This window comes from Bos indicus x Bos taurus, chromosome 2 (assembly GCF_003369695.1).
Source record: "Bos indicus x Bos taurus breed Angus x Brahman F1 hybrid chromosome 2, Bos_hybrid_MaternalHap_v2.0, whole genome shotgun sequence".
In the NCBI taxonomy this organism is placed as follows: domain Eukaryota; kingdom Metazoa; phylum Chordata; class Mammalia; order Artiodactyla; family Bovidae; genus Bos; species Bos indicus x Bos taurus.
In genome coordinates, this window is record NC_040077.1 from 71,348,014 (window position 1) to 71,372,488 (window position 24,475).

Genomic DNA, 24,475 nt, shown 5'->3' on the forward strand with positions numbered 1-24,475 from the left:
TTGAGAAGATGCAAGAAAGGCTTAACAAGGACCTAGAATAAATTAAAAAAAGAGTCAATATATAATGAATAATGCAATAAATGAAATCAAAAACACTCTGGAGGCAACAAATAGTAGAATAACAGAGGCAGAAGATAGGATTAGTGAATTAGAAGATAGAATGGTAGAAATAAATGAATCAGAGAGGGAAAAAGAAAAACAAATGAAAAGAAATGAGGACAATCTCAGAGACCTCCAGGACAATATTAAACGCTACAACATTCGAATCATAGGGGTCCCAGAAGAAGAAGACAAAAAGAAAGACCATGAAAAAATACTTGAGGAGATAATAGTTGAAAACTTCCCTAAAATGGGGAAGGAAATAATCACTGAAGTCCAAGAAACCCAGAGAGTCCCAAACAGGATAAACCCAAGGCAAAACACCCCAAGACACATATTAGTCAAATTAACAAAGATCAGACACAAAGAACAAATATTAAAAGCAGCAAGGGAAAAACAACAAATAACACACAAGGGAATTCCCATAAGGATAACAGCTGATCTTTCAATAGAAACTCTTCAAGCCAGGAGGGAATGGCAAGACATACTTAAAGTGAGGAAAGAAAATAACCTACAGCCCAGATTATTTTGTACCCAGCAAGGATCTCATTCAAATATGAAGGAGAAATCAAAAGCTTTACAGACAAGCAAAAGCTGAGAGAATTCTGCACCACCAAACCAGCTCTCCAACAAATACTAAAGGATATTCTCTAGACAGGAAACACAAAAAACGGTGTATAAATTCGAACCCAAAACAATAAAGTAAATGGCAACGGGATCATACTTATCAGTAATTACCTTAAACGTAAATGGGTTGAATGCCCCAACCAAAGGACAAAGACTGGCTGAATGGATACAAAAATAAGACCCCTACATATGCTGTCTACAAGAGACCCACCTCAAAACAGGGAACACATACAGACTGAAAGTGAAGGGCTGGAAAAAGATTTTCCATGCAAATAGGGACCAAAAGAAAGCAGGAGTAGCAATATTCATATCAGATAAAATAGACTTTAAAACAAAGGCTGTGAAAAGAGACAAAGATGGTCACTACATAATGATCAAAGGATCAATCCAAGAAGAAGATATAACAATTATAAATATATATGCACCCAACACGGGAGCACTGCAATATGTAAGACAAATGCTAACAAGTATGAAAGGAGAAATTAACAATAACACAATAATAGTGGGAGACTTTAATACCCCACTCACACCTATGGATAGATCAACTAAACAGAAAATTAACAAGGAAACACAAACGTTAAACAATACAATAGACCAGTTAGACCTAATTGATATCTGTAGGACATTTCATCCCAAAACAATGAATTTCACCTTTTTCTCAAGCACACATGGAACCTTCTCCAGGATAGATCACATCCTGGGCCATAAATCTAGCTTTGGTAAATTCAAAAAAATTGAAATCATTCCAAGCAGCTTTTCTGACCACAATGCAGTAAGATTAGATCTCAATTACAGGAGAAAAACTATTAAAAATTCCAACATATGGAGGCTGAACAACACGCTGCTGAATAACCAACAAATCACAGAAGAAATCAAAAAAGAAATCAAAATTTGCATAGAAATGAATGAAAATGAAAACACAACAACCCAAAACCTGTGGGACACTGTAAAAGCAGTCCTAAGGGGAAAGTTCATAGCAATACAGGCATACCTCAAGAATCAAGAAAAAAGTCAAATAAATAACCTAACTCTACACCTAAAGCAACTAGAAAAGGAAGAAATGAAGAACCCCAGGGTTAGTAGAAGGAAAGAAATCATAAAAATTAGGGCAGAAATAAATGCAAAAGAAACAAAAGAGACCATAGCAAAAATCAACAAAGCCAAAAGCTGGTTCTTTGAAAGGACAAATAAAATTGACAAACCATTAGCCAGACTCATCAAGAAACAAAGGGAGAAAAATCAAATCAATAAAATTAGAAATGAAAATGGAGAGATCACAACAAACAACACAGAAATACAAAGGATCATAAGAGACTACTATCAACAATTATATGCCAATAAAATGGACAACATGGAAGAAATAGACAAATTCTTAGAAAAGTACAACTTTCCAAAACTGGACCAGGAAGAAATAGAAAATCTTAACCGACCCATCACAAGCACGGAAATTGAAACTGTAATCAAAAATCTTCCAGCAAACAAAAGCCCAGGTCCAGACGGCTTCACAGCTGAATTCTACCAAAGATTTAGAGAAGAGCTAACATCTATCCTACTCAAACTCTTGCAGAAAATTGCAGAGGAAGGTAAACTTCCAAACTCATTCTATGAGGCCACCGTCACCCTAATACCAAAACCTGACAAAGATCCCACAAAAAAAGAAAACTACAGGCCAATATCACTGATGAACATAGATGCAAAAATCCTTAACAAAATTTTAGCAATCAGAATCCAACAACACATTAAAAAGATCATACACCATGACCAAGTGGGCTTTATCCCAGGGATGCAAGGATTCTTCAATATCTGCAAATCAATCAACGTAATACACATTAACAAATTGAAAAATAAAAATCATATGATTATCTCAATAGATGCAGAGAAAGCCTTTGACAAAATTCAACACCCATTTATGATATAAACTCTCCAGAAAGCAGGAATAGAAGGAACATACTCAACATAATAAAAGGTATATATGACAAACCCACAGCAAACATTATCCTCAATGGTGAAAAATTGAAAGCACTTCCTCTAAAGTCAGGAACAAGACAAGGGTGCCCACTTTCACCATTACTATTCAACATAGTTTTGGAAGTTTTGGCCACAGCAATCAGAGCAGAAAAAGAAATAAAAGGAATCCAAATTGGAAAAGAAGAAGTAAAACTCTCACTGTTTGCAGATGACATGATCCTCTACATAGAAAACCCTAAAGACTCCACCAGAAAATTATTAGAACTAATCAATGATTATAGTTAAATTGCAGGATATAAAATCAACACACAGAAACCCCTTGCATTCCTATACACTAATAATGAGAAAACAGAAAGAGAAATTAAGGAAACAATTCCATTCACCATTGCAATGGAAAGAATAAAATACTTAGGAATAAATCTACCTAAAGAAACTAAAGACCTATATATAGAAAACTATAAAACACTGGTGAGAGAAATCAAAGAAGACACTAATAGATGGAGAAATATACCATGTTCATGGACTGGAAGAATCAATATAGTGAAAATGAATATACTACCCAAAGCAATTTATAGATTCAATGCAATCCCTATCAAGCTACCAATGGTATTCTTCACAGAGCTAGAACAAATAATTTCACAATTTGTATGGAAATACAAAAAACCTCGAATAGCCAAAGCGATCTTGAGAAAGAAGAATGGAACTGGAGGAATCAACCTACCTGACTTCAGGCTCTATTACAAAGCCACAGTCATCAAGACAGTATGGTACTGGCACAAAGACAGAAATATAGATCAATGGAACAAAATAGAAAGCCCAGAGATAAATCCACGCACATATGGACACCTTATCTTTGACAAAGGAGGCAAGAATATACAATGGATTAAAGACAATCTCTTTAACAAGTGGTGCTGGGAAAACTGGTCAACCACTTGTAAAAGAATGAAACTAGAGCACTTTCTAACACCATACACAAAAGTAAACTCAAAATGGATTAAAGATCTAAATGTAAGACCAGAAACTATAAAACTCCTAGAGGAGAACATAGGCAAAACACTCTCCGACATACATCACAGCAGGATCCTCTATGACCCACCTCCCAGAATATCAGAAATAAAAGCAAAAATAAACAAATGGGACCTAATTAACCTTAAAAGCTTCTGCACATCAAAGGAAACTATAAGCAAGGTGAAAAGACAGCCTTCAGAATGGAAGAAAATAATAGCAAATGAAGCAGCTGACAAACAACTAATCTCAAAAATATATAAGCAACTTCTACAGCTCAATTCCAGAAAAATAAATGACCCAATCAAAAAATAGGCCAAATAACTAAATAGACATTTCCCCAAAGAAGACATACAGATGGCTAACAAACACATGAAAAGATGCTCAACATCACTCATTATCAGAGAAATGCAAATCAAAACCACTATAAGGTACCATTTCACTCCAGTCAGAATGGCTGCGATCCAAAAGTCTACAAGCAATAAATGCTGGAGAGGGTGTGGAGAAAAGGGAACCCTCTTACACTGTTGGTGGGAATGCAAACTAGTACAGCCACTATGGAGAACAGTGTGGAGATTCCTTAAAAAACTGGAAATAGAACTGCCTTATGATCCAGCAATCCCACTGCTGGGCATACATACTGAGGAAACCAGAATTGAAAGAGACACATGTACCCCAGTGTTCATCACAGCACTGTTTATAATAGCCAGGACATGGAAGCAACCTAGATGTCCATCAACAGATGAATGGATAAGAAAGCTGTGGTACATATACACAATGGAGTATTACTCAGCCATTAAAAAGAATGCATTTGAATCAGTTCTAATGAGGTGGATGAAACTGGAGCCTATTATACAGAGTGAAGTAAGCCAGAAAGAAAAACACCAATACAGTATACTAACACATATATATGGAATTTAAAAAGATGGTAACAATAACCCTGTGTACAAGACAGCAAAAGAGACACTGATGTATAGAACAGTCTTTTGGACTCTGTGGGAGAGGGAGAGGGTGGGATGATTTGGGAGAATGGCATTGAAATACATATATCATATATGGAACGAGTTGCCAGTCCAGGTTCGATGCATGATACTGGATGCTTGGGGCTGGTGCACTGGGATGACCCACAGGGATGGTATGGGGAGGGAGGAGGGTTCAGGATGGGGGACACATGTATACCTGTGGTGGATTCATTTCAATATTTGGCAAAACCAATACAATGTTGTAAAGTTTAAAAATAAAATAAAATTTTTTAAAAAAATGCACCAGCATTCACATTACAGGGGAGAAGAGAGAAAGAAAGGACCCAAGAAAATATTTGAAGATAATAGATGAAAAGTTCCCTAACATAGGAAATAGTCAACCAAATCCAGGAAGCAGAGTTCCAAGCAGGATGAACACAAGGAGGAAAAAGATACATAGTAATTAAAGTGACAAAAATTAAAGACAAAAGAATAAAAGCAACAAGGGAAAAAGGACAAATAACATACATATAAGGGAACCTCCATCAGGTTATCAGCTGATTTCTCAACAGAGTCTCTATGAGCCAGAAGGAAATGGCATGATATACTTAAAGTGATAAAAGGGAAGAATCTACAACCAAGAATACTCTACCCAGCAAGATTTTCCTTCAGACTTGATGGAGAAGTCAAAAACTTTCCAGACAAGCAAAAGTTAAGAGAATTCAGCACCACCAAACCAGCTTTACAACAAAAGCTAAAGGAACTTCTCTAGGCATGAAACACAAGAGAAGGAAAAGACCTGCAGAAAATAAACCCAAAACAATTAAGAAAATGGTAACAGGATCATTGAAGTGAAGTGAAGTCGCTCAGTCATGTCTGACTCTTTGCAATCCCATGGACTGTAGCCTACAAGGCTCCTCTGTCCATGGAATTTTCCAGGCAAGAGTACTGGAGTGGGTTGCCATTTCCTTCTCCAGGGAATCTTCCCAAGCCAGGGATTGAACCTGGGTTGCCTGCATTGCAGGCAGATGCTTTACCATCTGAGCCACCAGGGAATTGAGAAATATCAGTAACCTCAGATATGCAGATGACACCACCCTTATGGCAGAAAGCGAAGACGAATTAAAGGGCCTCTTGATGAAGGTAAAAAAACTGGCTTAAAACTCAACATTCAGAAAACGAAGATCATGGCATCCAGTCCCATCACTTCATGGCAAATAGATGGGGAAACAACTAGAAACAGTGGTGGATTTTATTTTCTTGGGCTCCAAAATCACTGCAAATGGTGACTGCAGCCATGAAATTAAAAGACGCTTTCTCCTTGGAAGAAAAGCAATGACAAACCTAGACAGCATATTAAAAAGCAGAGACATTGCTTTGCCTATTGCCAGGAGAAATACCAATAACGTCAGATATGCAGATGACACCACCCTTATGGCAGAAAGTGAAGAGGAACTAAAAAGCCTTTTGATGAAAGTGAAAGAGGAGAGTGAAAAAGTTGGCTTAAAGCTCAACATTCAGAAAACGAAGACCGTGACATCTGGTCCCATCACTTCATGACAAATAGATGGGGAAACAGTGGAAACAGTGTCAGACTTTTATTTTGGGGGGCTCCAAAATCACTGCAGATCGTGACTGCAGCCATGAAATTAAAAGATGCTTACTCCTTGGAAGGAAAGTTATGACCAACCTAGATAGCATATTCAAAAGCAGAGACATTACTTTGCCAACAAAGGTCTGTCTAGTCAAGGCTATGGTTTTTCCTGTGGTCATGTATGGATGTGAGAGTTAGACTGTGAAGAAGGCTGAACGCCAAAGAATTGATGCTTTTGAAGTGTGGTGTTGGAGAAGACTCTTGAGAGTCCCTTGGACTGCAAGGAGATCCAACCAGTCCATTCTAAAGGAGATCAGTCTTGGGTGTTCTTTGGAAGGAATGATGCTAAAACTGAAACTCCAATACTTTGGCCACCTCATGCGAAGAGTTGACTCATTGGAAAAGACTCTGATGCTGGGAGGGATTGGGGGCAGGAGGAGAAGGGGATGACAGAGGATGAGATGGCTGGATGGCATCACCGACTTGATAGATGTGAGTTTGAGTGACCTCCAGGAGTTGGTGATGGACAGGGAGGCCTGGCATGCTGCAATTCATGGAGTCACAAAGAGTCGGACACGACTGAGCGACTGAACTGAACTGAACTGAACAATGGTTCATATGGTCAAAGCTATGGTTTTTTCCATAAAGAGTTGGACCATAAAGAAGACTGAGCACTGAAGAACTCATGCCTTCAAACTGTGGTGCTGGAGAAGACTCTGCAGAGTCCCTTGGACAACAAGGAGACCAGTCAATCCTGAGGAAAATCAACCCTGAATATTCATTAGAAGGACTGATGCTGAAGCTGAAGCTCTAGTACTTTGACCACATGATGTGAAGAGCTAACTCATTGGAAAAGACCCTGATGCTGGGAAAGATGGAAAGCAGGAGGATACAGGAATGACAGAGGATGAGATGGTTGGATGGCATCTCCAAGTTGGGCATGTCCAAACTCAGTGGACATGAGTTTGAGCAAACTCTGGGAGATGGTGAAGGACAGGGAGCCTGGCATGCTACAGTCCATGGGGTTGCAAGAAGCTGAATACAACTGAGAGACTGAACAACAACAACAATAGGATCATATGTATCCATAATTACCTTCAGTGTAAATAGATTAAATTCACCAACCAAAAGACATAGACTGGCTGGGCATATCAAAACATGTGCATGTATGCACTTCTGTTTACCACATCACCCTGGTTGACCCCCCCCATACTTTATGTAATGATTTTATATTGTTAGGTTAATCATGTTCCCGTTATGGCTTGTAATTATTTATCTTTTATTTTTGGTTTGGCTATTGATTGTGAAAACTGATAAACATCTATTACCATTATGATTATGTAACTATTACTCACTTAATGCCATTGTATTATGATTAGTCAACAGAAAAATAGAGTTGTATATCACCAAAGCTATCAGCTACCATTTAATAGAAAAACCAGTAATCACTTTTTAAAATTGTCTTGGAATTTTTTGAAAAATACAAATGCCTAGGTATTGCTTTTGTTCTCCAAAGCTCCAGATACATTTCTAATGAGCAGCCATGTTTAAAAACAACTCGCCTATATGATGATCTTTTATCTAGTTTGTTTCACTTTTTCTGTTTCATATTCAGCACTCCCATTTTGTTTAGTTTATGTGTTCCAGTTTCTCCATCACTTTTTTTTTTTTCATCTTCTTTCTCAGCCTTTATCAAGAATAGTAGAAATGCTTTTATATACATATATATAATAGTATGTATAATATATATATTAGCAATCTTATGAATTTTTGCCTAACTTAAAAATTTATGACATTTTGATTCCAGTTGTTTGACTTAATGTTAATAGAATGCTAGATTTCTAATTTAAAAAAATAGATATGCAACAAGCAACAAAGGTTTATTATATAGCACAGGGAACTAGTCAATATCTTGTAATAACCTATAATGGAAAATAATCTCAATGATAATATATGTGCATATGTATAACTGGATCACCTTGCTGGGCACCTGAAATGTAAGTCAATTATACTTCAATATAATATACACATTAAGAAAAAGTTCTATGTAAAACAGCCTCAGAATGCAAAATAACCCATTAAATAAATACCAACAGTAGTATTAAAAAAAAAGAATTATGGTGTTTTGGAAGTAAAAGTAAAAATTTTTTTTAAATTGGAGGAGTTGAGGTAAAGAACAAATGAGAAACAAAGAACAAGACTACACACATACATATGTACGCACATACATGTTGTTTTTTAAATGGCCTGTGGCCAGGCCCCAGTAACTGGTATGTAGCAAATACACAGCTAAAAAGATGGTGGTTTCACAAAAGTGCCTTGAGACTCTCCAGAAGTGCTGTTCTGTTTTTCACCTGCAGACAAGAGCTTCAAATACCACCTGGGGCGAGTCAGTAAGGACGCCAGCCGGTTCTCTGTGTCTCCCCAGGAAGTACTGCCCTTTGCCTTTCCGTCCTACAGCCCTCCCCAGGACTCCAACGAACTGGTGGGTGCATGGAGGCTGCAGGTGGGGCTGGGCGCAGTCGGGGGCGACAGGCTGGTGCCGAGGGGAGCCCCACCTGGTTGGTCTCTGTCCCTCTGCCTTCTCCCAGGAGGCTCCTGAGGGAGACCTGTGCCCAGGTGATTATGATGAATGAGAAACCAGGAAGCACCTGCTGCCACCTACCTGTCCCCTGAGACACCTGTGCAGAGGTTGCTGGCCCCAATCTGCCCAAGCTGGAGACCACTGAGGCCCCCGGACTGCCGGGAAATGGGGTCTGAGGGCTGAATAGCAAACAGAGGACCAGGGGACCTAGCCTGGACCTGGGAGGCAGGCCCAGCTCAGCCAAGCCCCCTGCTGTGTGGAAACTGCAGAGGTTGGGGGTGGGTGGCCCCAGCATCTAACAGTCCAACCTCAGACTCACAAGTCCATTCCTCCTTCCCTCTTGGCAAGAAGTTTGACAGTTTATCAAATGATGCATTGTAATTCAGGTGGTGGCTACACCACGAGGCAGGCAGGATTTTCTCAAGTTCTATCAATTTAATTAATCTTCAAATTTAATAGGCAGGTTTCTTCTCTTGCAGCTGAGAAGGAAACTGAGACACAAGGGCACAGAGCCTGTAATAAAATGCTGCCTGAGTTCCCCAAGTTCACAGGTTTAGCAATAAAAAGTGTGTTTAAATCAATGTTGAAAGGGCACAAGCAAAACAATTTTTTAGTTTCAAAGAATGAAGTTGCCATGCACATCCTGTAAAGTGGGTTAAGCATTGCAGGTCAACCTAGTCAAGAGGTACAGGACTGACTTTAGAAATTTCATGTGTTTTCTGGATTAGATAATTCAATGACTTAAAAGCTCAGAATATTTGATTCCTGCACACATGCATGCTAAGTCACTTCAGTTGTGTCTGACTCTTTGCGACCCCATGGACTGCAGCCCACCAGGCTTCTCAGTCCATGGGATTCTCCAGGCAAGAATACTGGAGTGCATTGCCATTCCCTTCTCCAGGGGATCTTCCTGACCCAGGGATTGAACCCTCGTCTCTTATGTCTCCTGCCTTGGCAGGTGGATTCTTTATCACTAGTGCCACCTGTGAAGCCCTATTTAGTTTCTAGAAAATGATAAATCTGTGATTTTCAAGCAATAAGAATTATCTGACAGTCAATAATTAATGGGTGGAGAGGGTGTTAGGGATGAAGAGAGATTATTACTGAGCTGTGGAACCTATATTTTTTTTTAATAATTCAAAGCTTTTTATTTCATTTGGTACTTGAGTTAGTTCTACAGCAACTTCTCTGCTGCTCAGGGTTGATGAAAAACAGAATGCTTGGCATCCCTGTTCATAAAGATTTTTGTAATTCATTCCATACATATGGTATTTCACTATTCTAAGAACAGTATTTTAAATACAGCATCTCTGAAATTGGGAAATGCCTTATAATAATTGGTGTCATATTTACACTGCATCATACCAGTTTAATGACGGTGTCTTAGATTAGGTGAGATATAGTATTTATTGAGTGCCTGTCACAGGCTGGACACTGCTCTGGGTTCTGTGAGTGATGCTGCGCGTCCCCCTGCAGGACATGTATTAGGTGGTGCTTTGGGGATTAGCATCCTTGGAAGGGAAGGGAATGGAATGGGCAGAGGAGAAATAAGACTACAGCCCTTTGATGAAGTCCTCACTGACGTCACAAGGGGCTCTGGGCCTGGCACAGGGCGAGGACCACCTTTGTACCTTTGCTTCAGCCGGTCTTTGGAGGCAGCTGCCCCAGTGAGCACATGGCCTCGAGTGAGATAGCACCCTTCAGCCACAGCTGCCCCTGAGGGCTGACCCCTGAGGGTTGTTTCTGTCAATAGGACTCAGGACTCACTCCTCAGGTCTGAAGAGGATTCTGGGCAACAAGTGCAGCCTCCACAACAGGGGAAAATAAAAGACACACCCTGAGAGACAAGGGTGTGGGGGTGGGCAGTGGCCACACTGCCTCCATTCCCTGCATGTCAAGTATCAACTGTAGTCAGGTATCAGCCTTGGTTGCAGAAAGAGTTATTTAGAGGGAAGAGCTGTCCACTTAATGTTCAAAATGTAGAGAAACAGAAGTATAGCTGCCTTTGCTCAATGTTGATCATGTGTCACCTTTTTGAATTTTCACATTTTAGGCTCCTGGTGGCCTTGGACCTGTCCCAATTAAATCTTCAGAAATTCAAGTCAAGCAGCCCCATTCCTTCTTCAATCTGCAGGTCAGACCTGTCATATGGTTTCATTAATTGGGTTTTTTATGTCCTAAACAAAATGTTCTTGACTCTGAATTGCTCTAATTCATTAGTTTTGTTCTATTACAGATTATAATGAATAAGATACAGTGTTTATTTCCCTGCTGTTATCTTATGTGATGCGTGAGGTGTAACAGATTCTCTTTTCCTGATGTGGTTTGTGGAAACCAGGATCTTTATTCTGTGGATATACCATATAGGATGCAAACCTGAACTCAGTGAAGCTCTGAGCCATGCCATGCTGGGCCACCCAAGACGGATGGATCATAGTGAAGAGTTCTGACAAAATGTGGTCCACTGGAGGAAGAAATGGCAAACCACACCAGTATTCTTGCTGCAAGAACCCCATGAACAGTATGAAAAGGCAAGATGATATGACACCAGAGGATCAGCCCCCCAGGTTGGAAGATGTCCAGTATGCTACTGGGGAAGAGTAGAGGGCAATCAATAGTGGCTACAGAAAGGACGAAGTGACTGGGCCAAAGCAGAAACAGTGCTCAGTTGTGGATGTGCCTGGTGGTGAAGGTAAAGACCAAAGCTGTAAAGAACAATATTGCCTAGGAACCTGGAATGTTAGGTCCATGAATCAAGGTAAATTGGACGTGGTCAAGCAGGAAGTGGCAAGAGTGAACATTGACATCTTAGGAATCAGTGAACTAAAATGGACGGGAATGGGTGAATTTGATTCAGATGACAATTATATCTACTACTGTGGACAAGAATCCCTTAGAAGATATGGAGTAATCCTCAGAGTCAACAAAAGAGTCCAAAATGTGGTACTTGGGTGCAATCTCAAAAATGATGAAAATGACAGAATGATCTCAGTTCATTTCTGAGGCAAACCACTCAATATCACAGTAATCCAAGTCTGTGCCCCAACCACTGATGCCAAAGAAGCTGAAGTTGAATGGTTCTATGAAGACCGTCTAGAACTAACACCAAAAACAGATGTCCCTTTCATCCTAGAGGGTAGGAATGCCAAAGTAGGAAATCAAGAGATATCTGAAAAAAAAAAAAAAAAAGATACCTGGAGTAACAGGAAAGTTTGGCCTTGGAGTACAAAATGAAGCAGAGCAAAGGCTAACAGAGTTTTGTCAAGAGAACACATTGGTCATTGCAAGCACCGTTTTCCAATAGCACAAGAGATGACTCTACACATGGACATCACCAGATGGTCAATACTGAATTCAGAATGATTATATTCTTTTCAGTAGAAGATGGAGCAGCTTCATACAATCAGCAGAAAAAAGACCTGGAGCTGACTGTGGCTCAGATCATAAACTCATATTGCAAAACTCACAGGCTTAAATTGGAGAAAGCAGGGGAAACCACTAGACCATTAGTTATATTAGTATAACTTAAATCCCTTATGATTATACAGTGGAAGTAATGAATAGATTTAAATGATTAGATGTGGTAGACAGAATGCCTAAAGACCTATGGACAGAGGTTGATAACATTGTACAGGAGGCAGTGACCAAAGCCATCCCATAGAAAAAGAAATGCAAGAGGGCAAAATGGTTGTCTGAGGAGGCTTTACAAATAGCTGAGAAAAGAAGAGAAGTGAAAAGGCAAGGGAAGAAAGGAAAGATATACCCAACTGAATGCAGAGTTCCAGAGAATAGCAAGGAGAGATAAGAAAGCCTTCCTAAGTGAACAATGCAAAGAAACAGGAAAACTATAGGATGGGAAAGACTAGAGATCTCTTTGGGAAAACTGGAGATATCAAGGAAAGAGTTCATGCAAAGATGGGCACAATAAAGGACAGAAATGGCAAGGAATTAACAGAAACAGAAGATATTAAGAAGAGGTGGCAAGAATACACAGAAGAACTGTACAAAAAACGTCTTAATGACCTGGATAATCCCAAGGATGTGGTCACTTACCTAGAGCCAGACATCCTGGAGTGTGAAGTCAAATGGGCCTTAGGAAGCCTTACTACAAACAAAGCTAATTGAGGTGAATTAGCTTTGAGCTATTTCAGCTCAAAGGAATTGAGCTGGAATTGAGCAGGAATTCCAGCTGAGCTATTTCAAATCCTTAACAATGATGCTGTTAAAGTGCTGCACTCAATATGCCAGCAAATTTGGAAAACTCAGCAGTGTCCACAGCACTGGAAAAGGTCAGTTTTCATTCCAGTCCCAAAAAGGGCAATGCCAAAGAATGTTCAAACTACTGTACAATTATGTTCATTTTGCATGCTAGTAAAGTTATGCTCAAAATCCTTCAGGCTCAGCTTCAGCAGTACATGAACTGAGAACTCCCATGTTCAGACTGGGTTTAGAAAAGACAGAGGGGCCAGAGATCAAATTGTCAACATTCACTGGATCCTAGAGAAAGCAAGGAAATTCCAGAAAAACATCTACCTCCGTTTCATCAACCACACTAAAGTCTTTGATTGTGTGGATCATAACAAACCATGGAACTCTCTTAAAGAGCTTACCTGTCTCCTGAGAAATTGTACGTGGGTCAAGAAGCAACAGTTACCAGACCATCTTACCTGTCTCCTGAGAAATTGCATGTGGGTCAAGAAGCAATAAGTTAGAATCCTGTGTGGAGCAACTGATTGAAAAAGGAGTATGACAGGGCTGTCTGCTGTCACCCTGTTTGTTTAACCTATTTTCTGAGCACATCATGAGAAATGCCAGGCTAGATGAGTTACAAGCCGGAATCAAGATAGGCGGGAGAAACATCAACAACCTTAGATATGCGTGTGGATGATACCACTCTAATGGCAGAAAGTGAAGAGGAACTAAAGAGCCTCTTAAAAAAAGAAAAAAAATAAATAAAGAGCCTCTTGATGAAGGTGAAAAAGGAGAGTGGAAAAAGCTGGCTTAAAACTCAACATTCAAAAAACGAAGATCATGGCATCTGGTCCCATCACATAATGGCAAATAGATAGGGGGAAAATGGAGACAGTGACAAACTTTATTTTCTTGGCCTCTAAAATCACTGCAGGTGGTGACTGCAGCCACGAAATTAAAAGATTCTTGCTCTTCGGAAGAAAAGCTGTGACAAACCTAGACAGTGTGTTAAAAATCAGAGACATCATTTTGCTGACAAAGGAGCATATAGTCAAAGCTATTATTTTTCCAGTAGTCATGTACGGATGTGAGAGTTGGACCATAAAGAAGACTGAGCGCCAAAAAATTGATGCCTTTGAACTATGGTGCTGGAGAAGACTCTGGAGAGTCCCTTGGACAGCAAGGAGGTCAAACTAGTCAATCCGAAAGGAAATCAACCCTGAATGTTCTTTGGAAGGACTGATGCTGAAGCTGAAGCTCCAATACTATGGCCACCTGATGGGAAAACCTGACTCATTGGAAAAGACCCTGATGCTGGGAAAGATTGAAGGCAGGAGGAGAAGAGGGTGACAGAGGATGAAATGGTTAAATAGAATCATCGACTTAGGTGCCATGAATTTGAGTAAACACTGGGAGCTAGTGAAGGATAGGGAAGCCTGGTGTGCCGCAGTCCGTGGGGTCGCAAAGAATCGGACACGATTTAGCAACTGAACAACCACCACCACGTGCATACCTGAAGCTACTTGAAATGCATATGTTAGAAATTTGAAGAAAAGGCATAAGTGAACAAAACCCAGTTAGTTTTCGTTGAGTTGTATAACCACTTTTGTTTTTGAAAATATGCGTATTTATTTTTCTCATTTTTTAATTTAAGTATAATTAATTTACAATATCTTGTTAATTTCAGGTGTACAGTTATTCAGTTACATGCATATATATACTTATATTCTTTTTGAGACTCTTCCCTTATGGTAGTGGTGGTTTAGTCAATAAGTCATGTCTGACTCTTGTGATCCCATGGACTATAGCTCACCAGGCTCCTCTGTCCATGGGAATTCCCAGGCAAGAATACTGGCATGGGTTGCCATTTCCTTCTCCAGGGGATCGTCCTGATCCAGGTGTCGAAACCAGGTCTCCTGCATTGCAGGCAGATTCTTTACTGATGGAGCCAGCAAGGAAGCCTGTTTTCTCTTAGAGGTTCTTACAAAATATCGAGTATCGTTCCGTGTCCTGTACCATAGGTCCTTGTAAAATATGCATGTTTTAAATTGACAAACCAGTGTTCAGTGTATCTATAGGTAACTATGAACCCTTCTGTATGTTGGGACCCAGAACAGGGCCAGGACTGTGTTGACAGGGCTGGCCCAAACCGACCAGGGCCCTAGGGCTGGGAAACGCCTCTCAAGGGCTATGAGCTCCTGTCTTCCCTCCCCCAGGTTCCTCAGCTATACAAGATCAAGAGGTACCAGCCAGTCTCTGTGCAGGAGTCTTCAGCCAGCTACAGACCTCAGAAGCTTGCTCGGGCCCTGAGGCAAGGAGCTGAGGTAACGCGTCCCACCTTTGGGAGAGGAACCACCCCCACCTCTTCCTTGCTGCCCAGGCCTCGAGACTAATGTGCTGCCCTTGGTCCTGGCCCAGGACGAAGCCACCACGGTCATCACCCTGCCCAAGCAGGATTCCTCGCCCCAGCTGCCCGGTGAGACCTCCGTCCTGAGCATAAAACTCCCCGAGGCCTTGGCCCACGCTCCAGATTACGACCCGCTTTATATTTTTGTAAGTGCCATCAGCAGAAGTCATGGTTCCCTGTCTCTTTGTTTTAGCAGTTACTTCATAAGAAAACAAAAGCAAATAGAAAACAAGCTTGTTTATGGTTACCAAAGGGGAAAGGGAGGTAGGGTAAACTAGGAGTGTGAGATTAGCAAGTACTTCTAACTGCGCATGAAACAGATAAACAATAAGGTCCTACTGTATCAGGGAACTGTATCCCCTATAACAGAAAAGAATCTGGAATATATATATATATAAAACGATCGCTTTGCAGAACACCTAAAACTGACACAATATTGTAAATCAACTATACTTCATTAAAAAAAAAAAAAAAGACGTTGAAAAAAAGAAGACAGAAGCACCAATTGGGAATATTTTTCTCTCTTTGGAATTTCAGGGATTAAACAACATCTCACTTTTGAAATTGCTGGCCAGACTTTATTGCTTGGAGAATATCAATGTTTCTTTTAACAACTCCAGCATTTATTTTTTAAGACAATAGCTTTATGGCAGTTTCCAATTATCTGTAATATGCTCGTATATATTTTTGTGTTTATTTTAAGCATAGTTTCCATATAACATTATATAAATTTATGTACAGGTATACAATACAGTGATTCACAAGTTTTAAAGGTAAAATATATGTATATATTTTTTAAAAAGAAAACGCAACAGAAAAAAGTAAAGTCACCCCAAACTCCATCCTGAAGCTTTAGTTGATCCCTTAACCCATCTTTCAGCACTATGTCCCTGCCACACCAATCCCTGACTCCCTTTTTTTTTTTTAATGCTTTATTGGCCCAAAGTACACATTTTATTTTTTTTTTATTTTAATTGGAGGCTAATTACAATATTGTGGTGGTTTTTGCCATACGTTCACATGAATCAGCCATGGGTATACATGTGTTCCCCATCCTGAACCTCTCTCCAACCTCCCTCCTCATACCATCCCTCAGGGTCATCCCAGTACAACAGCCCTGAGCACCCTGTCTCATGCATCAAACCTGGACTGGCAATCTATTTCACATATGATAATATACATGTTTCAATGCTATTCTCTCAAATCATCCCACCCTTGCCTTCTCCCACAGAGTCCAAAAGTCTGTTCTTTATATCTGTGTATCTTTCGCTGTCTCACATATAGGGTCATTGTTACCATCTTTCTAAATTCCATATATATGCGTTAATATATTGTATTGGTGTTTTTCTTTCTGACTTACTTCATTCTGTATAATAGCCTCCAGTTTCATCCACCTCATTAGAACTGATTCAAATGCATTCTTTTTAATGGCTGAGTAATATTCCATTGTGTATATGTACCACAGTTTTCTTATCCATTCATCTGCCAATGGACATCTAGGTTGCTTCCATGTCCTGGCTGTTGTAAACAGTGCTGCAGTGAATATTGGGGTACATGTGTCGCTTTCAATTCTGGTTTCTTCATATATGCCCAGCAGTGGGATTGGTGGGTCGTATGGCAGTTCTATTTCCAGTTTTTTAAGGAATCTCCACACTGTTCTCCATAGTGGCTATATTAGTTTGCATTCCCACCAACAGTGTAAGAGGGTTCCTTTTTCTCCACACCCTCTCTAGCATTTATTGTTTGTAGACTTTTTGATAGCAGCCATTCTGACCAGCATGAGATGGTACCTCATTGTGGTTTTGATTTGCATTTCTCTGATAATGAGTGATGTTGAGCATCTTTTTATGTTTTGTTAGCCATCTGTATGTCTTCTTTGGAGAAATGTCTGTTTAGTTCTTTGGCCCATTTTTTGATTGGGTTGCTTATTTTTCTGGAATTGAGCTGCAGGAGTTGCTTGTATATTTTTGAGATTAATTCTTTGTAAGCTGCTTCATTTGCTATTATTTTCTTCCATTCTGAAGGCTGTCTTTTCACCTTGCTTATAGTTTCCTTTGTTGTGCAGAAGCTTTTAAGTTTAATTAGGTCCCATTTGTTTATTTTTGCTTTTATTTCCATTACTCTGGGAGGTGGGTCATAGAGGATCCTGCTATGATTTATGTCAGAGTGTTTTGTCTATATTTTCCTCTAGGAGTTTTATAGTTTCTGGTCTTACATTTAGATCTTTAATCCATTTTGAGTTTATTTTTGTGTATGGTGTTAGAAAGTGTTCTAGTTTCATTCTTTTACAAGTGGTTGACCAGTTTTCCCAGCACCACTTGTTAAAGAGATTGTCTTTTCTCCATTGTATATCCTTGCCTCCTTTGTTAAAGATAAGGTGTCCATAGGTGCATGGATTTATCTCTGGGCTTTCTATTTTGTTCCACTGATCTATGTTTCTGTCTTTCTGCCAGTACCATACTGTCTTGATAACTGTGGCTTTGTAGTAGAGCCTGAAGTCAGGTAGATTGATTCCTCCAGTTCCATTCTTCTTTCTCAAGATTGCTCTGGCTATTTGAGGTTTTTTGTATTTCTATACAAATTGTGAAATTATTTGTTCTAGTTCTCTGAAAAATACCGTTGGTAGCTTGATAGGGATTGCATTGAATCTATAAATTGCTTTGGGTCGTATACTCATTTTCACTATATTGATTCTTCCAATCCATGAAGATGGTATATTTCTCCATCTATTTGTGTCATCCTTGATTTCTTTCATCAGTGTTTTATAATTTTCTATATATAGGTCTTTTGTTTCTTTAGGTAGATTTATTCCTAAGTATTTTATTCTTTTTGTTGTAATGGTGAATGGAATTGTTTCCTCAATTTCTTTTTCTGTTTTCCATTGTTAGTGTATAGGAATGCAAGGGATTTCTGTGTGTTAATTTTATATCCTGAAGCTTTACTATATTCATTGATTAGCTCTAGTAATTTTCTGGTGGAGTCTTTAGGGTTTTCTATGTAGAGGATCATGTCATCTGCAAACAGTGAGAGTTTTACTTCTTTTCCAATCTGGATTCCTTTCTTTTTCTTCTCTGATTTCTGTGGCTAAAATTTCCAAAACTATGTTGAATAGTAGTGGTGAGTGTGGGCATCTTTGTCTTGTTCCTGACTTTAGGGGAAATGCTTTCAATTTTTCACCATTGAGGATAATGTTTGCTGTGGGTTTATCATATACGGCTTTTACTATGTTGAGGTATGCTCCTTCTATTCCTGCTTTCTGCAGGGTTTTTTTATCATAAATGGATGTTGAATTTTGTCAAAGGCTTTCTCTGCATCTATTGAGATAATCATATAGTTTTTATCTTTCAGTTTGTTAATGTGGTGTATCACATTGATTGATTTGTGAATACTGAAGAATCCTTGCATCCCTGGGATAAAACCCACTTGGTCATGATGTATGATCTAAAAAGATATTAAAAAATATGTTGTTGGATCCTGTTTACTAGGATTTTGTTAAGGATTTTTGCATCTACGTTCATCAGTGATATTAGCCTGCAGTTTTCTTTTTTGTGGCATCTTTGTCTGGTTTTGGTATTAGGGTGATGTTGGCCTCATACAATGAGTTTGGAAGTTTACCTTCCTCTGCAAGTTTCTGAAAGAGTTTGAGTAGGATAGGTGTTAGCTCTTCTCTAAATTTTTGGTAGAATTCAGCTGTGAAGCCATCTGATCCTGTTGGAAGATTTCTGATTATGGTTTCGATTTCTGTGCTTGTGATGGGTCTGTTAAGATTTTCTAATTCTTCCTGGTTCAGTTTTGGAAAGTCATACTTTTCTAAGAATTTGTCCATTTCTTCCACGTTGTCCATTTTATTGGCATATAGTTGCTGCTAGTTCACTTTTCCCTTTCATGCATTGGAGAAGGAAATGGAAACCCACTCCAGTGTTCTTGCCTGGAGAATCCCAGGGACGGGGGAGCCTGGTAGGCCACCGTCTATGGGGTCGCACAGAGTCGGACACGACTGAAGTGACTTAGCAGCAGCAGCAGCAGTAGTCTCTTACAATCCTTTGTATTTCTGTGTTGTCTGTTGTGATTTCTCCATTTTAATTTCTAATTTTGTGGGTTTGATTCTTCTCCCTTTTTTTCTTGATGAGTCTGGCTGATGGTTTGTCTATTTTATTTATCTTATCAAAGAACCAGCTTTTAGCTTTGTTGATTTTTGCTATGGTCTCCTTTGTTTCTTTTACATTTATTTCTGCTCTAATTTTTATGATTTCTTTCCTTCTACTAACCCTCAGTTCGGTTCAGTTCAGTTCAGGCTCTCAGTCCTGTCTGACTCTTTGTGACCCCATGAATCGCAGCATGCCAGGCCTCCCTGTCCATCACCAACTCCCGGAGTTCACTCAGACTCACGTCCATCAAGTCATGATGCCATCCAGCCATCTCATCCTCTGTCGTCCCCTTCTCCTCCTGCCCCCAATCCCTCTCAGCATCAGAGTCTTTTCCAATGAGTCAACTCTTCACATGAGGTGGACAAAGTACTGGTGTTTCAGCTTTAGCATCATTCCTTCCGAAGAAATCCCAGGGCTGATTTCCTTCAGAATGGATTGGTTGGATCTCCTTGCAGTCCAAGGGACTCTCAAGAGTCTTCTCCAATACCACAGTTCAAAAGCATCAATTCTTCAGCGCTCAGCTTTCTTCACAGTCTAACTCTTGCATCCATACATGACCACTGGAAAAACCATCGCCTTGACTAGACGGACCTTTGTTGGCAAAGTAATGTCTCTGCTTTTCAATATGCTGTCTAGGTTGGTCATAACTTTTTTTCCAAGGAGTAAGCATCTTTTAATTTCATGGCTGCAGTCACCATCTACAGTGATTTTGGAGCCCAAAAAAATACCCTGGGGTGCTTCATTTCTTCTTTTTCTAGTTGCTTTAGGTGTAGAGTTAGGTTATTTATTTGATTTTTCTCCTGTTTCTTGAGGTAGGCTTGTATTGCTATGAACCTTCCCCTTAGCATTGCTTTTACTGAATCCCATAGGTTTTGGGTTGTTGTGTTTTCATTTTCATTGGTTTATACTTATATTTTGATTTCTTTTTTGATTTCTTCTGTGATTTATTGGTTATTCAGAAGTGTGTTGTTTAGCCTCCATATGTTTGTATTTTTAATAGTTTTTTTTTTTTCCTGTAGTTGACATCTAATCTTACTGCATTGTGATAAAAAAAGATGCTTGAGATGATTTCAGTGTTTTTTAATTTACCAAGGCTAGATTTGTGGCCCAGGATGTGATCTGTCCTGGAGAAGTTTCTGTGTGCACTTGAGAAAAAGGTGAAATTCATTGTTTTAGGGTGAAATGTCCTATGGATATCAATTAGGTCTAACTGGTCTAACTGGTCCATTGTATTATTTAAAGTGTGTGTTTCCTCGCTAATTTTCTGTTTAGTTGATCTATCCATAGGTGTGAGTGGGGTATTAAAGTCTCCCACTATTATTGTGTTATTGTTACTTTCCCCTTTCATACTTGTTAGCATTTGCCTTACAAATTGCGGTGCTCCTATGTTGTGTGTATATATATTTATAATTGTTATATCTTCTTCTTGGATTGAGCCTTTGATCATTATGTAGTGTCCTTCTTTGTCTCTTTTCACAGACTTTATTTCAAAGTCTATTTTATCTGATATGAATATTGCTACTCCTGCTTTCTTTTGGTCTCCATTTGCGTGAAATATCCTTTTCCAGCCCTTCACTTTCAGTCTGTATGTGTCCCTTGTTTTGAGGTGGGTCTCTTGTAGACAGCATATATAGGGGTCTTTTTTTTATATCCATTCAGCCAGTGTTTGTCTTTTGGTTGGGGCATTCAACCCATTTGCATTTAAGGTAATTATTGATAAATACGATCCCGTCGCCATTTACTTTGTTGTTTGGGGTTTGAGTTTATAAACCTTTTCTGTGTTTCCTGTCTAGAGAAGATCCTTTAGCATTTGTTGAAAGAGCTGGTTTGGTGGCGCTGAATTCTCCGAGCTTTCGCTTGTCTGTAAAATTTTTGATTTCTCCTTCATATTTGAATGAGATCCTTGCTGGGTCCAGTGATTTGGGTTGTAGGTTTTTCTCTTTCGTCACTTTAAGTATGTCCTGCCATTCCCTTTTGGCTTGAAGAGTTTCTATTGAAAGGTCAGCTGTTATCTTTATGGGGATCCCCTTGTGAGTTATTTGTTGTTTTTCCCTTGCTGCTTTTAATATTTGTTCTTTGTGTTTGATCTTTGTTAATTTGATTAATATATGTCTTGGGGTGTTTTGCCTTGGGTTTATCCTGTTTGGGACTCTCTGGGTTTCTTGGACTTGGGTGGCTATTTCCTTCCCCATTTTAGAGAAGTTTTCAACTATTATCTCCTCAAGTATTTCCTCATGGCCTTTCTTTTTGTCTTCTTCTTCTGGGACAACTATGATTCAAATGTTGGGGCATTTAACATTGTCCCAGAGGTCTCTGAGGTTGTCCTCACTTCTTTTAATTCTTTTTTCCTCTCTGCTTCATTTATTTCCACCATTCTATCTTCCATCTCATTTATCCTATCTTCTGCCTCAAATAGTCTACTGTTGGTTCCCTCCAGAGTGCTATTGATCTCAGTTATTGCATTATTCATTATTGATTCACTCTTTTTTATTTCTTCTAGGTCCTTGTTAAACTTTTCTTGCGTCTTCTGAATCCTTGTCTCCAGACTATTTATCTGTAACTCCATTTTGTTTTCAAGATTTTGGATCATTTTTACTATCATTATTCTGAATTCTTTTTCAGGTAGACTCCCTATCTCCTCCTCTTTTGTTTGGTTTGGTGGGCTTTTATCATATTCGTTTGCCTGCTGAATATTTCTCTGCCTTTTCATCTTATTTAAGTTGCTGTGTTTGGGGTGGTCTTTCTGTATGCTGGAAGTTTGTGGTTCCTCCTTATTGTGGAGGTTCCTCCCTGTGGGTGGGATTGGACAAGTGGTTTGTCAAGGTTTCCTGGTTAGGGAAACTTGCATCTGTGTTCTAGCGGGTGGAGCTGGATCTCTTCTCTTTGGAGTCCAATGAAGTGTCCAGTAGTGAGTTTTGAGGTGTCTGTGGGTTTGGTGTGACTTTTGGCTGCCTGTATTTTTGTGCTCAGGGTTATGTTCCTGCATTGTTGGAGAATTAGCTTGGTATGTCTTGCTCTGAAACTTGTTGGCTCTTGGGTGGAGGTTGGTTTCAATGCAGGTATGGAGGCTTTTGGATGAGCTCTTGTTGATTAATGTTCCCTGGAGCCTGACTCCCTTTTTAATACCGAATTAAGTCCAAGCTCCTGACAATGTGAGGCTGAGCCGATTCTCCCCACTCCACTGCATGTGTCCTGGCCAGCCTGTGTGTTCCCCCATCACCTGCCCTCAGGGGCGTCCCCCTTCCTCCTTATACTTGTAGATATGTAAACAGTTGGAAACGACTGAAGCGACTGAAGTGGCATGCAAACCCCAAGTATAATGAGCAAAGCATTATGGTGGAGTGCTTGAGTGATGTCTGCATTGTCTCCAGGGGCAGAGGAGGCATCCAGGGCAGCGTGGACTCCACATGACAACAGTACAGGTTTCATAAAGGCACATCATTAAAGCAAAATAAAAGGCCATTATGAACTCTGAGTAAAAGTCAGACAGGAAATCTGAGGAGGTTCTGTGTAAGTGCAGAATCATCAGTAAAATGTCGCCATAGTTGCCCTGATTATGGTCTGTTTTTTAAGAACACACACACACATGCAGAATGAAGAAGGACCTTAGATACTGCTGAGAAAGTCTCCCCTGGGAGAATCTGTGTCTCTGATGTGGCAGAGGTGCTGGTGGTCACACCAAGGGCAGATGGGATGCAAACCTGCCTGGTTCCTGGCTGTTGGCCTCAGCGCTCCTCTTCCTAGCTCTGCTGCTTTCATCCAAAGAGCTGTGATACCTGTGTTTTGGCCACTAGGGGACATGTTCCGGTAGTCTCATGGCAGAATGGAGGGGCAGTTCCTCAAAGAGGAACTCAGAGGTATAACCAGTAATGCTGAAGAAGCTGGAGTTGAATGGTCCTGTGAAGACCTACAAAACCTTCTAAAACTAACACCAAAAACAGACGTCCCTTTCATCCTAGAGGGTAGGAATGCCAAAGTAGGAAATCAAGAGATACCTGGAGTAACAGGCAAGTTTGGCCTTGGAGTACAAAATGAAGCAGAGCAAAGGCTAATAGAGTTTTGCCAAGAGAACACACTGGTCATACAAACACACTCTTCCAACAACACAAGAGAAGATTCTACACTTGGACATCACCAAATGGTCAATACCAAAATCAGATTGATTATATTCTTTGCAGCCAAAGATGGAGAAGCTCTATACAGTCAGCAAAAAACAAGACCAGGAGCTGACTGTGGCTCAGATCATAAATTCCTTATTGCAAAATTCAGGCTTAGCATGAAGAAAGTAGGGAAAACCACTAGACCATTCAGATATGACCTAAATCAAATCCCTTACGATTATACAGTGGAAGTGACAAATAGATTCAAGGGATTAGATTTTATAGACAGAGTGCCTGAAGAACTGTGGGGGGAGGTTCATGACATTCTACAGGAGGCAATGATCAAGAACATCCCCAAGAAAAAGAAATGCAAAAAGGCAAAATGGTTGTCTGAGGAGGCCTTACAGATAGCTGAGAAAAGAAGAGAAGCTAAAGGCAAAGGAGAAAAAGAAAGATATACCCATTTGAATGCAGAGTTCCAAAGAATAGCAAGGAGAGATAAGAAAGCCTTCCTCAGTGATCAATGCAAAGAAATAGAGGAAAACAATAGAATGGGAAAGACTAGAGATCTCATCAAGAAAATTAGAGATACCAAGGGCACATTTCATGCAAAGATATGCACAATAAAGGACAGAAACAGTATGGACCTAACAGAAGCAGAAGAGAATAAGAAGAGGTGACAAGAATACACAGAAGAACTATACAAAAAAGATCTTCATGACCCAGATAATAACGGTGGTGTGATCACTCACCTAGAGCCAGACATCCTGGAATGAGAAGTCAAGTGGGC

At 39.8% G+C, this 24,475-nt stretch overlaps 1 protein-coding gene and 1 non-coding gene across 5 annotated transcripts in view; one reads left to right on the forward strand and one right to left on the reverse strand.

The window, feature by feature from the left end:
* CFAP221 (cilia and flagella associated protein 221) overlaps positions 1–24,475 on the forward strand; it is a 133,843-nt gene that overhangs the window by 85,583 nt on the left and 23,785 nt on the right. For all 4 annotated transcript variants that reach the window (XM_027562442.1, XM_027562432.1, XM_027562421.1 and 1 more), the window contains 4 exons: positions 8,616–8,740; positions 10,893–10,973; positions 15,247–15,354; positions 15,449–15,583. In XM_027562442.1, the coding sequence (XP_027418243.1) occupies positions 8,616–8,740; positions 10,893–10,973; positions 15,247–15,354; positions 15,449–15,583 (449 nt within the window). The remainder of the gene's footprint in view (positions 1–8,615; positions 8,741–10,892; positions 10,974–15,246; positions 15,355–15,448; positions 15,584–24,475) is intronic.
* On the reverse strand, positions 5,645–5,716 carry TRNAC-GCA. Its single transcript has one exon. It is a non-coding gene; the product is annotated as a tRNA-Cys (tRNA).